Genomic DNA, 15,861 nt, shown 5'->3' on the forward strand with positions numbered 1-15,861 from the left:
GGGCTACACCTTTCATCTGGGATTAAAGGTGTGGTGGAACACACCTTTAATCTGGGCTACACCTTCTGCTGGAGACAATATAAGGACATTGGAAGAAGGGAGTCTAGCTCTTGCTCCTTCGCCTGCTTGCCGTGTGAGACTGAGTAACTGCTAGATCCTTGAACTTCCATTCACAGCTGCGACTGAACCATTGTTGGGAATTGGGCTGCCGACTGTAAGTCATCAATAAATTCTTTTACTATATAGAGACTATCCATAAGTTCTGTGACTCTAGAGAACCCTGACTAATACACAGGTGAAGACAGAATGAGCCAGGGAAAGAGAAGGACTTAGAAGACTAGAACAGATTGCTAGAGTGTGTTTGAAGCCAAGCAGAGCAATTCAGTTAGAAGCAGAGAGAAGCCAATTTGGATTAGTCAGTGTGGAGAGGAGTTTGAGCCAGAACAACTGAGTTGAACCAGCCAACCAGAGTTCAGAAAGAACTGGAAAGGGTGAGGTTATTCAGCAGGAAGCCTCCAGGATGACAATAAAAGTTACTTTTACAAACTGTAATAGAATTTATACAACAGAAGTCAGCAAATGTTACAAATCAGGGCTTTCTCCCCCCTAGAGAACAGATGTTAAATATTTACCAGTATGCCCCTTCATAAACTTAGGACCACAGCCCGGTGTCAGGAAGCCATAGTTTAAACCAGGACTCTATCACTTGCTAACAATGTGATTTGGCTAAGATGCGTAATGTTGATTTCCTTAATTATTAAAAAAAAAAAAAAAAGACAAACAGTTCTATATCACCTATTTGTGCAGCTTAAACAAAACACCAGAGGTGGATGATTTTAAAAGAAAAGAAATGTATATTTTATAGGTTTGGAGGATGGAAAGTCCAAGATCAAGATGCTGGTGTTTTTGGTGCCTGGTGAGGATGGCCTGCTCTTGACATGGAAGGAGAGAGAGAGAGAGAGAGAGAGAGAGAACCCTTTCCATGCTATTTTTATAGCTGCATTGTCCTAAGAACTTCCCTACAGGCCCCACCTCCCACCTCTGACTTACTGGGAAATAAACTTGCAGTGCATGAATTTGGAGAGGACAAATATATTCAAACCACAGGATCAAAATAACATATATTTGATTAAATGCAATTTGACTACACGCTTAGTACAACAGCAGACACCAGTGCCTAGTAAATGTGAATAAACTATTTTCTACTCATAGGGAGATAAGAATAGGGTGTTTAGGAGCAGGAGAGATATTTCAAAAGACCAGAGTGTAGTTTCCCGCACCCGAATCGTCAGGCTTAAACAGGTCTGTAACTGCAATTCCAGAGTTCTAGCACCACCACCCACCCTGGACTCAGGCACCGGCAGGTATACACACACACACATAAATAAATAAAAAATTAACATATACAATTTAGAACATAAACTTTAAAAAGAGGATGTTTTGTTGGTGGGGTCAGTTGGGGCCAGTGAGCTCTTTTTAGCAGCCTGAAGCTTTATTCCTAAACCATCAAATCCCAGGAGAGGAAGAGTCCCGTCTCTGCTTTGAAGGAGGCAGAGAAAGCACCAGGCCCAGCACAGCACACCCACTACTCAGTACTCCCAGGAGGAATTTATGAAATCAGACTAGTTTTAAGGCAGGTTAGACAGAGCTATCCCAAGGGACAGTGAGGTCGATGTTCAGGTTAAATACAGAGCCTTGCAGTGCCAGAGGATGTCCTAGCCATTAAGGCTTTGCTGACCTGGGCTCAGTCTTTCGGGGGGGGGGCGGCGGAGTCAGAAAGCTGATGGTGTTGAGAATTGAAAAGACTACACCAAAAAGGAAAGGATTGTATTTTTCAGAGCTTGAATTTCTTTGGAAATAAAGCTGAACTGAGGGCCTCTATACCCTCTCTGACTAAAGGAGGTTTATAGAGGACAGCAAAGGAGCAGAGGGGAGGGTGTGTTCCTAAGCCCATAGAGGTAGGGGTTAGGAGGAGTGAGAGGGGAACTCTGAAAAGCCAGTTTGCAGGAGGGAAATATTCCCTGCCTCTGACCTGTGATTGAATGGTGTGAGTGCGTTGTAGTCTCCAGGGGGCGCTTGTGCATAACTGCGAACAAGTTTCTTGGTCCAGACAGGATCAGGACAAGCAGAGGCCTAAAATCAAGGTCAGTGCTGTGCTGAGTGCTTGAAAAGCGTTACCTTGGGACTTATGACCTGTGACCAGCACCAAAGTTGCCAGCAAATTCACAGCCCAGAGTTCCCAGAAGGGCGCAATTCTCTAATTCACAGTTTTTGCCTACAAGTTGGACTTCGTTTGCCTGTTTGTGAAACACTGTGTCGGGGCAGGGGTGGGAGTGGGGAAAGTCCATGGAAGTTCTGGTAATGACTTTAAATCACCAGACAAATGAATGGTAGACAAGTGAGTTAAGAGATAACAGTATGAAACTAGGGCCATAAACACTATTCTGAGATAGGTGATGGATCTAGGAATGGTACAAACGGAACCAGGGCTGTGTGGGAAGAGGCCAGGCTATAAACAAGCATCTAGTATTTGTGTATTATATATATATATATATATATATGAGTATACTGTACCTGTCTTCAAACACACCAGATGAGGGCATCACATTCCTTTACAGATGGTTGTGAGCCACCATGTGGTTACTAGGAATTGCATTCAGGAACTCTGAAAGAGCAGTCAGCGCTCTTAACCTCTTAGCCATCTTTCCAGCCCCCATTTTATTTATTTTAAACTTTTTAAATTTATGTATATGTGGTACTTTGTCTACATGTATATCTGCACACCAGAAGACCGCGTCAGACAGTGTGAGTATTGGGAGTTGAAATCAGGACCTTTGGAAGAGCAGTGTATGCTCTTAACCACTGAGACATCTCTCAAGCCCATGTGCTGTTTCTCTTTTGAGGTCTCTGCTAGGCAGAGGGACACTGGCTTATAAGTTAGTAATGGATGTCAGAAAGGCCCTATATTAGAGTATTAGAGGCTAAAGCCTCTACTTAGCATCAGCTACGAGTGCAGATCCAGCCAGAGATGCCTTGGGGTGAGCAAGTGTGGGTGTCCAGCCTCAGTGTTCCTTGTCCTTTGGGAATCTAGCTTTGCCCACTGACCCATGAGGATGGACTGACACTAACAGCACATTGTATTTGAACCAATTTTAACTTATCCCTGTCTAGCTTACAAATGAATGAGAATCACTGTGGTTATTTACTTTGGCTTTGACAATTACTGGGGATAACCCCTAGTATATACTTTTCTAACTGTTGGCCTGGCTACTTCTCCTGTAGTGTACCCCAAATACTTGCTGTTTTTCCTGGCCATGTGCTTATGAGCCATCTTCCTTCCTCTCTCCTCCTTCTTCTCCCCCGACCCTGCAACCCCCAATCAGGTAACTCAAAATCCTCCTACCTTTAATCCTTCCAGTAATTGGCTGTACCATTTTTATTTAACCAATAGTTTTAAATTAAGGAACAAGGTTTGCACAATAAAAGCTGGTATACATGAGAATTCACTCATAGGCGAGTAGACCTTTGGCTACAGAATTCAGCATTGCAGTACATTGCAATAGACCCAACCAACTGTAAAAGTGATCTTGGCGGGGCTGGTGAGATGTAAGAGCACCCGACTGCTCTTCTGAAGGTCCTGAGTTCAAATCCCAGCAACCACATGGTGGCTCACAACCATCCGTAAGGAGATCTGACTCCCTCTTCTGGAGTGTCTGAGGACAGCTATAGTGTACTTACATACAATATATAAAAAATCTTTAAAGAAAAAAAAAAGTACTGAATGGAGCAGCTCAGTAACAGAGCATTGCTCAGCGTGAGCATGGCCTGAGGTTGATCTCAGCACCTCATGAAGGAAAAGGTTATCTCTGGCCTCTGCTCAGGCGTGTAGAGGGATGTGAGGGCCATAAGACCACCTAAGAGGGTCGCTAAGGATCAGACGTCTGGGAGACTGGGGCTAACACACAGTGGGTACTACCTACAACTCTTTACAGAGCTGGCAGCACATCCTGGAAATGAAGCAGGCTTTGGGAGTGATGAGAACAGAAGGTACTGGTAATGGCAGGTAATAGCTCAGGAGGGAGCAGGGCGTGGGACTGAAACACTGAGGAGAGAAACAGGACCACCAGATAAAGGGCAGTGGCAGGCAATGTGACCCTTAGAGTTCAGTATGCACCTGTCATGAAATGCCCCCATTAATAATGTTCACTTACTATAGAGGAGGGATAATCTCTCAGACATTTAATGATAAGAGGAGAAACAAGTCAGCAAAATGAAAATAAAACAAGAACAGGGCCAGGGATGGTAGAGCACTTGCCAATATGTGGAAAACCCAGGATTGCTTAAGAAACAAAACTAACAAAAGCAGCCAGATAAATAGCTGGGAAAATGGTTCGGATTTTGGTAGGGTGATGTAAGAAAAGGAGAGGCTGAGAAGTGGGAAAAGCTGGCCAGGAAAGCGTGTATGGTGAAGGGAACATTGAAGTAGAAATCGGTTGTAAGTGTTTCCATCCTAGGTACAGTTCAGGATGTCCTATGATAGGTAAATAAAGCATTTCTCTCCTAAGTTGGAACTACCAAGAGAGACTATGGGAAAGAGACACCTCCTCTTTGGGCCCTGTTACTGTCAGGCCTTCCCTCAGACGCCTTTTGCAACTTTTTTGTACTTTTCCTGGCAAGGGTTGAGTTTGGGACAGGGTTTGTATTATATGGCAATAGTGAGGCCATATCTCCAAGCCAGTAGTCCAGAGATAAAGCTGAAAAGGTTTAGGTATATTCTCCAGAAAAGGCCTCCATGGCCAGTGCTTGGAAACCCTTCTCTCAGATGTTTCTGAGGCCGTTCATTTGTGTGTGTAGGTGTTATAGGGTGTGTATAAGTGGCCACCTGTTTAGTTGCCATAGGCTTTAGTTGAGTTGGACCTGACATTGGTACAATCATCTCCTCCTCTTACTGTGGAGGTGAGTGACCTCAGAAGGTCACCATTCATCCTGCTGTGATTTGTGAGCGCCACCACCTCTTGTCAGTATTCGAGAAAGTCTCACTGGATACCAGCTAGTCATGGCTGGAAATTTGCTGAAGGGGGTAGGGGTTACTGCCGGGAAGATAGTCAGTCTTAGATTCAGGTTTTCTTTTAGACTTTGACCTTATTTGCTGTGATGTCATCTGCCAATATTGGCATAGTCATGGAAGACAAATCTTTCTCAATAGGGTGGGAAGTGGGGGTGGTGCTGTTACCAGTTCTATATAAGTTCAGCTTCCTGCCCAGTGCTGTCCTGTGTGGCCTTTGCAGCTCAGCATGGCTAGGACAGTAGTGGCACTAAATATCCTGGTGTTGCTGGGCCTGTGCTGGTCCCTGGCTGTTGCCAACCCTCTTCCTACGTGAGTAGGGCTGGAATTAGGGATAGAGGATTGTGGTCTGGGTTTGTGGGTGATGGGGCCAGTTTCTAGGTAACAAACTAAGGAAGAGAAGTAGAACCCACTGGACCCAGATTTTTATCTGTATTTTCTCTAGTGCCCATGGGAGAGTTGCCGAAGTTGAAAATGGGACCAAGCCAGATTCAGATGTACCCGGTAAGACCCTAACTCCCTGAGTTTTTTCTGTCTTCTATGTCTCTGCATTTTAACATCTCACTGATATTTTTCTAACCCAGAGCACTGCTCGGATACCTGGAGCTTTGATGCTGCAACCATGGATCACAATGGGACCATGCTGTTCTTTAAAGGTAGAGGGAGGGTAGCTGTGCGTGTTGGTAAATGCTAACAACAAGGTAGAGAGTAGTAATGCAAGACCAATGCAGGCTACATACATGACTCTGTCTAGAAAGCAAGCAAACAAAAGAGGCTAGGGTTGGATTAGTTGAGCCTCTAAGCACAATCCCTCCAGAGGGCTCTTCACCTGTAGGAGGGCTCAGGGATTTTATGAGGGTCTCAGTAACAGCTTCTTTGAAACTGTCTAAATTTGTCAAGGGTTTGTTCTGGACCACTCAGAATGTATTGGTTTTTCAGGGGAGTTTGTGTGGAGGGGTCACTCAGGGACCCGGGAGTTAATCTCAGCAAGGTGGAAGAATCCCATCACCTCAGTGGACGCTGCATTCCGTGGTCCTGACAGTGTCTTCCTGATCAAGGTACTGCTGGGTCAAGAGAAGAGCTGGGCTGGAAAGGGCTGGAGTGAAGTCTCTCTCTCGAGTGTCCTTGGCACAGAGCCTGACATGGTCCATTTTCTGATGCCACAACAGAATATCTGATACAAATAATTTCAATGAGTAGGATTTTACTTGGCTCATGGTTCTGGAATTTGGGGAACCCACGGGCAGAGTGCTGGTATCTGGCAAGAGAATTCATGCTGTGTAATGGCCTATAGAAAGATGGTACCAAGGTAAGGGAAAGAAAGCATGAGAGAGCAAAAAGGATCCAAACCTGCTTTTATAGTGACCCATTCTTATGATAGCTAACCTACTCCCATTATCATATTGACCTACTAATGATAAGCCATTTGTGAGGCAGGACTCTGATGAACTAACAAGGTCTTATTAGGCTCTGCTTCCCAGCACTGTTTGTTGCATGGGAACAAACTTTTCCACATATAACCTTGAAGGACACATTCAAACTATGATCGAATCCTTGATGATAGGTGTAAAGTTTTCTCCCCTGTACCTTACTCTCCTGAAAAAGCAGTCTTCCCACCCACTCCGTGTGTGTGTGTGTGTGTGTGTGTGTGTGTGTGTGTGTGTGTGAGAGAGAGAGAGAGAGAGAGAGAGAGAGAGAGAGAGAGATGGGGGAGGTAGAGGAGAGGAGAGGAGAGGAGAGGAGAGGAGAGGAGGAGGAGGAGGAGAGAGAGAGAGAGAGAAAGAGAGAGAGAATGAATGAATGAATGAATGAATGAATATGAATGTGCATCTGTTGGCAGGAAAAAACCAATATCCAGTAGCTGTTTTTCATTCCTAATCCAGTTCTAGCTAGTTTTACTATTCCTAACTATTGCAACTTCTTTCCTTGGCTTCTGTGATCCTGTATTTAGTCTTGTTTATATGTGGGGCAAGTTGTTCCCAATACAATGGCACCTGACCAAGGGGACAAGCAACTCTTTTGTTCATGAAGACCCAGGCCCTGGCTCAAACTGCTCATAGGAAGAGAAAACTTCCAACTTGCCAGAGGGTGTGTCTGGTTGGGATGTCCCTACCTAACAGCTTCATTTCCTCTCCTGCCTCTTTCCATGCCCTCTTCTTAACGAGTATATTTGTTAGGGTCACTATTGCTGTGATGATACACCATGATCAAAAGCAACTTGGGGAAGACAGGGTTTATTTGGCTTACACTTTCATGTAACTTCATCATCAAAGGAAGTGAGTACAGGAACTCAAACAGGACAGGAACCTGGAGGCAGGAGCTGATGCAGAGCCATGGAAGGATGCTGCTTATTGGCTTGTTCCCCATGGCTTGCTCAGACTGTTTTCTTACAGAACCTAGGAATACTAGCCTAGGGATAGCACCACTCACAATGGGCTGTGCCCTCAACCATCAATTAAGAAACTGTCTTACAGGTGTGCTTACTGCCAGAATTTATGGAGGCATTTTCTCAGTTGAGGTTCCCTCCTTTGCTATGATTCTAGCTTGTGTGAGGCTGACAAGGTTGGCTAGCACAACCAGTCTCAAAATGTCTGTTGCTTGGGGAACCACTCAGAGACTTTTTATGTACCCTCCCTGGGTGATTTCAGCCACTGACATGGCTTTGAGGGCTCTGTGCTCTAGATACCACTGAGCTTTGGAAATCACTTTTCACTTTTTTGTTGAAAATCTGAGCTCTTCCCCAGATACCTCAAATGCAGCATCCTCCTAAATGAATTTAGCATCGTTCTTACAAAGCGACCTTTCCTCTGTGTTTCCTGATTCAGTAGAGGTACCATCGTGTACTTGGGTACCATGTTCCAGATGTACATGGGCCTGAGGGAGCTATCCTTGCTGTTTTCCTCCATGTTCACTGTGTACCAGTCGCATAAGTTTATCCAACATCATCTGAATACTTTATACATGTTACGGTCCTCTGTGCTGCTGTCCTTCGGAAAATTCTCACTCATTTTCAATTCTTTGGTCATATACTTTCTCTCCACTCTGAAACTTTCTGGGGCTTTTCCAGACATAATTAGACATTCCCCCCATATTTTCAATGAGCTTTTGATATTCTTTTTCATCTTAGTGGCTGAACGGCTGGGGATGTAGTTAGTTGTTTTCAAGGGATCTTGTCATTCCTGGATGCTCAACGCCTCTTGTAGTGCTGAGCCTGTACTAGTCATTCAGCACGTGTTTCTTGAAAGAATCCATAAATAAATGGGCAAATGAAAATATGAATGGGCAAGTGATTAGAGTATAACTATGTGTGGATGTGCTTGCCAAAACTAAGAAAGCTGTAATTAAGTGTGCCACGGGCATGTCTGGTTATACATAGCCAGGTGTATGTGCATTCTTAGTAAGGTGGCTTGGTTTGCTGAGAGTATGTATTGTACAAGGGGCAACATGCTGTACTCCGCCTGCAGACTGAAAATGCGTGATGCTGTAAGGAAATACTGTCTAAGCACAATAGAGCAACAGTGCATGTGCATGCACTGCATCTGGAGATGAACGGTTCCCAAGACAGTGTTTTTTTGTTTTTTTGTTTTTTTGGCTGCAGGAAGACAAAGTCTGGGTGTACCCTCCTGAAAAGAAGGAAAACGGGTATCCAAAGTTGTTCCAAGAAGAGTTTCCTGGAATCCCATACCCACCAGACGCAGCTGTGGAATGCCACCGTGGAGAGTGCCAGAGTGAAGGCGTCCTCTTCTTCCAAGGTGTGTCCACACAGGAAACCAAGCACACAGATGGAGTCATGGTGCTCATGGTGATGGCCGAAGAGCCACTGTTGGCTTTATAGGAAAAGAAGATGGGACCATCAGTTACAGAATAGAGGTCAAATGGACTAAGGAGTAGAAGTCATCTTAATGAAGGGACCCGGCTCTCATTCTCCTTTATTCCTCATGCCCTGGGACAGACTTGTGTTCCTTGCTTGGCCTTATGATCTCACCAAGACCAAATCTCTATTGACCTTCCCACACCCCTGACATTGGCTCCAGAAACTCCACACTATTCCCTGCTTACCAAATTTGTCTTTGGCTTCCTTTCTTGTCTACCGTATAATGCCCACCTCAGATTTTAGTTCGTTTCCTCTTTCTCTGACTTTCCCCAACTCTTCGTATCACTGGATTGGTCATGTGCTCCATGTAGCTATCCGCTGTACCAACCTATTCCTGGGCCCCAGTGCAAGCCCAAGGTGTGCATAACCCAGCTTCAACGAAGGATTTTTGATTTCTTGGCCATAGGTAACCGCAAGTGGTTCTGGGACTTTGCCACAAGAACCCAAAAGGAACGTTCCTGGCCAGCTGTTGGGAATTGCACATCGGCCTTGAGGTGGCTTGAACGCTACTACTGCTTCCAGGGTAACAAGTTCCTGCGATTCAACCCTGTCACAGGAGAGGTGCCTCCCAGATACCCTCTGGATGCCCGTGACTACTTTGTATCCTGCCCTGGCAGAGGTAAGAAATCCCCAGCCCCTGGGATCTACTGGAATTTATCTGTGCTGTCTGAGCTTGCTGGTCTCATATGTTCATCTCCCACCTTAACTCTGTGCTCCAGCATCTGAGGTGTGACTCTTCCCATTACCCTCAAACAGGAGAAGCCCACATTCATTTTCAGACCCTACTCTGACCCCAGCTCCCCCCTCCACCCAGTGTGTGTGTGTGTGTGTGTGTGTGTGTGTGTGTGTGTGTTCATGTCCCCATGACCTGTTTCTCTTCCAGGCCATGGTAGACCCAGAAATGGAACTACTCATGGAAATAGCACCCATCCTATGCATTCACGTTGTAGCCCAGATCCTGGCCTGACTGCACTGCTGTCTGACCATCGCGGTGCCACCTATGCCTTCACTGGTGAGAGGCTGACCTCAGATCCCCATGTCTACCCCCCCCCCCGTCTCTTTTACTTATGTCTGTCCTTTCAGACATAGCCTCTCCATTTTCATCACCACATCCTATCGTTTGCCCCTTTATACCTCTCCTCCACATACCATCCCTCATCTCTTCAGGTTCATAGTCCAACCTTATCTCTCATCATCCAGGCCTTCCTTCCATGTCTTCTACCTGTCTGCTTCTCAGTGTCATCTACGCCCCTGTCTGTGTATTCTGTGGGACCTCTCTATCCATAGTAATTTCGAATGTTTCTCCTGCTCTGCTGAGTCCTCTGACTGTCACTTGCTCTCTGGAGCTCTGTGTGTCCATGCCTGCTTGCATCCCTTGCTGTTGCACATCTCACTGAGACTCCTGGTTCTTGCTTGCTTCTGGATCTCCCTGTGACTCTGTGCCTCCTTGTGTCATTTGCTAGTACACATGCCTTTTTTGAGTACATTGGATTCCATTAATTTATTTCAGGAACCCCATTTTTCCAAGATACTTAGTTCTTAAATCCAGGTCTCTGGGCTCGGTGTCACTTGGGGATGAGATGTCCTCAATGCTAAAAAACAGAAAGGAAACATTGAGTATTCTAGACCCTTACGATGTCGCTTCAAAGAGAGTCCAAGGAAGAGACCCAACCTTGACCTTTGTAATCGGTTGGTAAAAGCCATCTCCTGATATCTGGAGACATATAACTTCTCAGGCTGGAGGTGACCACACTCTCTACACTGAGGACATCCCCAAAATGGGGAGGGGACAATCACATTCACCCTGAGATATATGCAACAAAAGTGATCTAAATGGCAAGGGCACAGAAAAATAGAAATACCTTTTTAGTTCCTAATGACTAAGCAAATATGATCTGTTGTGATTAACAAGTGCTAGTGAAAAGTATGCAACTACATGGAATGTAGCTCAGCATGAATGCACACCTTAATGAAAACATACAGCTGCAATAAAACATACATGCTGTGACAATGCAGATCTGAGCTGATTATATGTCATAATTAAAACATGTAAGAGTCAGAGATTATGAGTCTATAGTAAGTGTGTAGGATCACTGGGGAGAACCACAGACAAAGTAAGTGTGTGTGTGTGTGTGTGTGTGTGTGTGTGAGAGAGAGAGAGAGAGAGAGAGAGCAGAGACCAATTGGAACATGCTAGGTTTGGGGTACCAAATAGGACCTAGTGAATGCGTCAGAAAGACAATTGAATTTGAGCCTAAAGTTCAAAGGAGAAGTCAGTCTGAGACAAAGAGTTCACAGGTGTCCTCAGCATATTTGTGAGAAAGAACACCAAGGGAGTTAAGGGCATTTAGAGAGGACAAAATAGGGACTCTGAGCCTTTAGATATAAGACCAAAGAAGATGGTCACAAAGATATCTACTGCATTGGATGAGTCTAGGATCATATAAGCCAAGATTTTTTTTTTTTTAAGTTTAATGTAGACGGAATAGTTAGGGTTGTCGCTCAGCCGGTAGAGATTGCTTACCATGCACAAAGATCTGGACTAGATCCCTAGCACCATATAAATTGGCCATGGCAGGTGAAGGCACAAGGATCATGACGTTTCCTGAAGGCCACCCACGGCTCTATAGCATACAAGAGACCTGAGACCCTGTCTTAAAGGGAAAATGAGTGATGGCCAATCGAATGCTACTGAGAGCCTGGAGGTAGAAACTAATCATTAGATTTGGAGGATAGTGCTCACCTTGATAGGAACAATTTCAGTGGAGGATAGAAACACAAGTATAACTACAGAGCAATGAAGGAAAGGGGGGGAAATGGGAGTCTTAATTTTTTTTAAGATTTATTTATTTATTTTAGGTATATGAGTACACTGTAACTGTCTTCAGACACACCAGAAGAGGGCATCAGATCCCATTACCGATGGTTGTGATCCACCATGTGGTTGCTGGGACTTGAACTCAGGATCTCTGGGAGAGCAGTCAGTGCTCTTAACCACTGAGCCATCTCTTCAGCTCAGTCTTAATTCTTTTTGTAAGTTATTATCATAATAAAAGAAATTGGAGAGATGGTTCAGTGAGTTAGCATGCTAGCTGCTCAAGTGTGAGGGACTGAGTTGGGATTCTCCAGGATCCGTGTAAAAAGCCAGGTAAACCAGGATGTACACCTGCAACCACATCACTGTTGGGGAACAGAGATGGGAAGATCGTTGGGGCTTGCTGGCTGCCAGCCTAGCTTTAGAGTCAGGGAGCAAATGAGGCAGAGGATGATAGAACAGGACAGCTGACATCCTCCTGTGTCCTCTGCACACATACATGACTGTATGAGTCCTCCTCCATACACATATGCATATGCCTTACACACAGAACCACAGTTGCAGGAGCCTGGCCTGTTCTTTTGCATGATCCCTTCTCTATCAGGCCACTGCTGGCCCCAACACCAATGGCTTTCCACTCATTCTACCTCTTCCTTCTTGGCCTCTGGATGCATTCCATCCCTCTCATGTCTCAAACCTGCATCCATTGTCCATCCCTTTACTACGAAAGCCTTTACCACCAGCACTGACACAACCTCTAATATCCCACAGGCTCCCACTACTGGCGTCTGGACTCCAGCCGTGATGGATGGCATAGCTGGCCCATTGCTCATCACTGGCCTCAGGGTCCTTCAACAGTAGATGCTGCCTTTTCTTGGGATGACAAAGTCTATCTGATCCAGGTGTGTATTGGGAGAAAGGCTTGAGATGGAAATAGGGACAAGGCTATACCGGTCTATGTTGATTACTCTCCTTTGTTCCCCAGGGCACTCAAGTGTATGTCTTCCTGACGAAGGGAGGCAATAACCTAGTAAGTGGTTATCCAAAGCGACTGGAGAAGGAACTTGGGAGCCCTCCCGGGATCAGCCTTGAGACCATAGATGCAGCCTTTTCCTGCCCTGGTTCTTCCAGGCTCTATGTCTCATCAGGTGAGGTGCTTTTGGGTACTAAGGGGTGTCTTGTTCTTTTAACTTTTCACAGCATAGATGACTAGGAGGGCATAAGAAGAGCTAATTCAAGGTCTGCATGATATGGAAACTATGTTAAGTTTGTTGTCTTTTTCCCAGGACGGCGACTTTGGTGGCTGGACCTGAAGTCAGGAGCCCAGGCAACATGGACAGAGGTTTCCTGGCCCCATGAGAAAGTTGATGGGGCCCTGTGTTTGGACAAGTCTCTTGGCCCCAACACATGTTCTTCCAATGGTCCCAGCTTGTACTTTATCCATGGGCCCAATTTGTATTGCTATAGCAGTATAGACAAACTGAATGCAGCCAAGAGTGTGTCTCAGCCCCAGAAGGTGAACAGCATCCTTGGCTGCAGTCAGTAAAGAGCCCTGATGTGACCCAGCCCACCTCTCCATTTTCATCCTAATAAAGCCAGATGGTTTCTTCACATGAATCATGGGGTGTTGATTATGAAGCAAACTTCTTTATTTGGATTGAAAAGTTATCAACTCTTTTAAAAATATTTATTATTTCATAATTTTTTAAAGACTATGAACATGTATGAGTATGTGCATGTGAGTGCAGGAGCCTGCAGAGGTGGAAGGAGTTGGATCCCCTGGAGCTGGAGTTACAGGCAGTTATGAGCAGCCCAATGTGGATGTTAGGGATCAAATGTGAATCCTAGTCAAGATCAGTGCAAGCTCTTAAAAGCTGTGCCATCTCTCCCAATGAAGCAGCTACTCTTTTGAGACTCCCAAGCTCAAAAGAGCTTGTGTGAGACAGCGAAGCCTGCACAGATAACTGTTGAATCCAAACCATAGGCCTTTTACTGCTTGCTTTTCCTTTTATTTCTTCTGAACCTACTGATCCTCTTCTTCCTCCTCCTCCTCCTTCTCTGTTCTTTTTCTGGAAGGGTCTCTTGTAACCTATGCTGACTTCATGTTCAAACTTGCCATGTAGCGAAGGATGTCTTTGAACTCTCTAATCCTACTGTCTTTACTTTTCCAATGCTAGGGTTACAGCATGTGCAACTGTCTTAGGGTTTTACTGCTGTGAATAGACACCATGACCAAGGCAAGTCTTATAAAGCACAACATATATTTGGGGCTGGTTTACAGGTTCAAAGGTTCAGTCCAGTATCATCAAGGTGAGAACATGGCAGATTCCAGGTAGGCATGGTGCAGGAGGAGCTGAGAGTTGTACATCTTCATCTGAAGGCTGATATCAGAACACTGGCTTCCAGGCCAGTCTTAAAGCTCACACCCACAGTGACACACCTACTCCAATAAGACCACACCTACTCCAACCTTCTAATAGTGCCATACCCTGGGCTGAGCATATACAAACTGTAACAGCAACCCTGACCAGGTTTTGCCACATTGGAGATTAAATCCAGTACTTGTGAATGCTAGACAAGCACTCTACCAACTACTGATCATGTTCCCAGCCCAGAACATGATTTATCCCAGTCTATCAGGAGTATCAGGAGCCATAGGGCTTAGGGAACTCTTAGAAATTGGCTTGGAGTTGTTATGGAATGTCTTCTATGGGTGGGTGGGTGGGTGGCAGAAGTCAGCAGCCAAGATTTTATTGCAAGCACAAGTGGAATGAAGACAAAGCTGCAGATAAGCACTCCCGAATGCAACAGTGACAGGCTGGAGACAGAGGCGTGGCTGAAAGCTGCACAGTGGGATGCACAGACAGAGTCAGCCTAGGGGGAGGGGGGCCTGATGGAGCCACAAGCCGGCTGCCGGCAGGGGTGCACTCACTCCCCTTTACTCTCCATGGTGTTTGCACCCTAGAGGCCAGCAGATACCTACCTCCTGCACAGAAGGCACAATGCTTGGTTCTTTCCTGCTGGGAAACCAAGGGAAAGGGTTAGGATTCAGACTTACACCCACCCTGTTAGAGAGTTCTAATCCAGCTGAGATTCCCTTTCCCTTCCAAAATCAGCTGAGATTGGGGGTTGGTTTGTTTCAGGGCCTAAAATTAAATTAAAAAAAAAAAATCCTGAAACTATCTGGAGGGGTGGGTGTGTTTGTTTTCTGTCTGTTTGTATTGGCATTTAATTTTATTATATGAGTTTGGGCGTTTGGCCTGTGTGTGGATGTTGGTATACCATGTGCATGCCTGGTGCTGGTGGAGGTCAGAAGAGGGCATCTGATTCCCTGGAACTGGAATTACTAGATAGTTGTGGGCTGCAACTTGAGTACTGAGAATTGATCCTGCATCCACTGGAAGAGAAGCTAGTAATTTTAATTGCTGAGCCATCTCTCTAGCCCCCAAGTGGAGGTTTTATTCTGAATATCTATGTCCTACTCTCTGTGACGTCTTCAAAATGTCTAAAGTGTTGCGTCTGGCACAGGCCTGTGCTGTGATCCCACTCCCTGGAAAGATTGGGTGGCAGGAGGGTCACCAAGCCAACGATTGCCACCTGGGCTACAGAATGAGTTTGAGGACAGTCTGGGCAACATAGCAAGACCTATTTTTCAGAATGAAAAATAAAAGGAGGTTTGGGGATACAACTCAGTGGTAGAGTGCATGGCATATACATAGTTTTGAATGTATGGACATGTATGTCCGTGCATGTGCATGTTGTGTGGGTGTGCATGTGGAGGCCCAAAGTCAATGTCAGGATTCATCCTGGATCACTCTTCCTGTTTACAAGTGAGGCTGGCTCTCTCAGTCAAACCCAGCACTCAGTGCTACCAATAGTTTTGGATTCTCGCCAGGTCTCTGGGGGCCAGAATCACGGGAGGCTGCTCAGTCCACCTGACCTCTATCCACCAATTTACACAGGTTTCTGGTGATGTCAAGTTAGGTTCTCAGATTTGTGGAGCGAGCACTTTAACCCCTGAGCCATGTCACCAGCCCATCTTTCTGCCATTCTTATGGCCACCAACTGCCACCCTCGTGACTGTGTCCTCTCGGTGGCTAAAAGTTT

General features: G+C 45.5%; 1 protein-coding gene across 1 annotated transcript; it reads left to right on the plus strand.

The window, feature by feature from the left end:
• The first annotated feature begins 5,224 nt into the window (after window positions 1–5,224).
• On the plus strand, window positions 5,225–13,371 carry Hpx (hemopexin). The gene is made up of 10 exons (XM_021168118.3): window positions 5,225–5,377; window positions 5,511–5,569; window positions 5,650–5,721; window positions 6,005–6,123; window positions 8,664–8,817; window positions 9,346–9,558; window positions 9,823–9,951; window positions 12,526–12,656; window positions 12,740–12,902; window positions 13,041–13,371. The coding sequence occupies exons 1-10, from the start codon at window positions 5,295–5,297 to the stop codon at window positions 13,298–13,300; spliced, it is 1,383 nt and encodes a 460-aa protein (XP_021023777.1). The 5' UTR covers window positions 5,225–5,294; the 3' UTR covers window positions 13,301–13,371.
• The last annotated feature ends 2,490 nt before the right edge of the window (window positions 13,372–15,861 follow it).

Source organism: Mus caroli, unplaced genomic scaffold (assembly GCF_978045245.1).
Source record: "Mus caroli unplaced genomic scaffold, Mus_caroli_1 scaffold_8, whole genome shotgun sequence".
Taxonomy (NCBI): domain Eukaryota; kingdom Metazoa; phylum Chordata; class Mammalia; order Rodentia; family Muridae; genus Mus; species Mus caroli.

Bases quoted from the DNA above. Each gene is read 5' to 3' on its own strand.
- Hpx (XM_021168118.3), top strand. From the start codon at position 5,295: ATGGCTAGGACAGTAGTGGCACTAAATATCCTGGTGTTGCTGGGCCTG. The intron at 9,559-9,822 runs GTAAGAAATCCC...TTTCTCTTCCAG, and splicing joins TGTATCCTGCCCTGGCAGAG to GCCATGGTAGACCCAGAAAT. The intron at 9,952-12,525 runs GTGAGAGGCTGA...AATATCCCACAG, and splicing joins TGCCACCTATGCCTTCACTG to GCTCCCACTACTGGCGTCTG.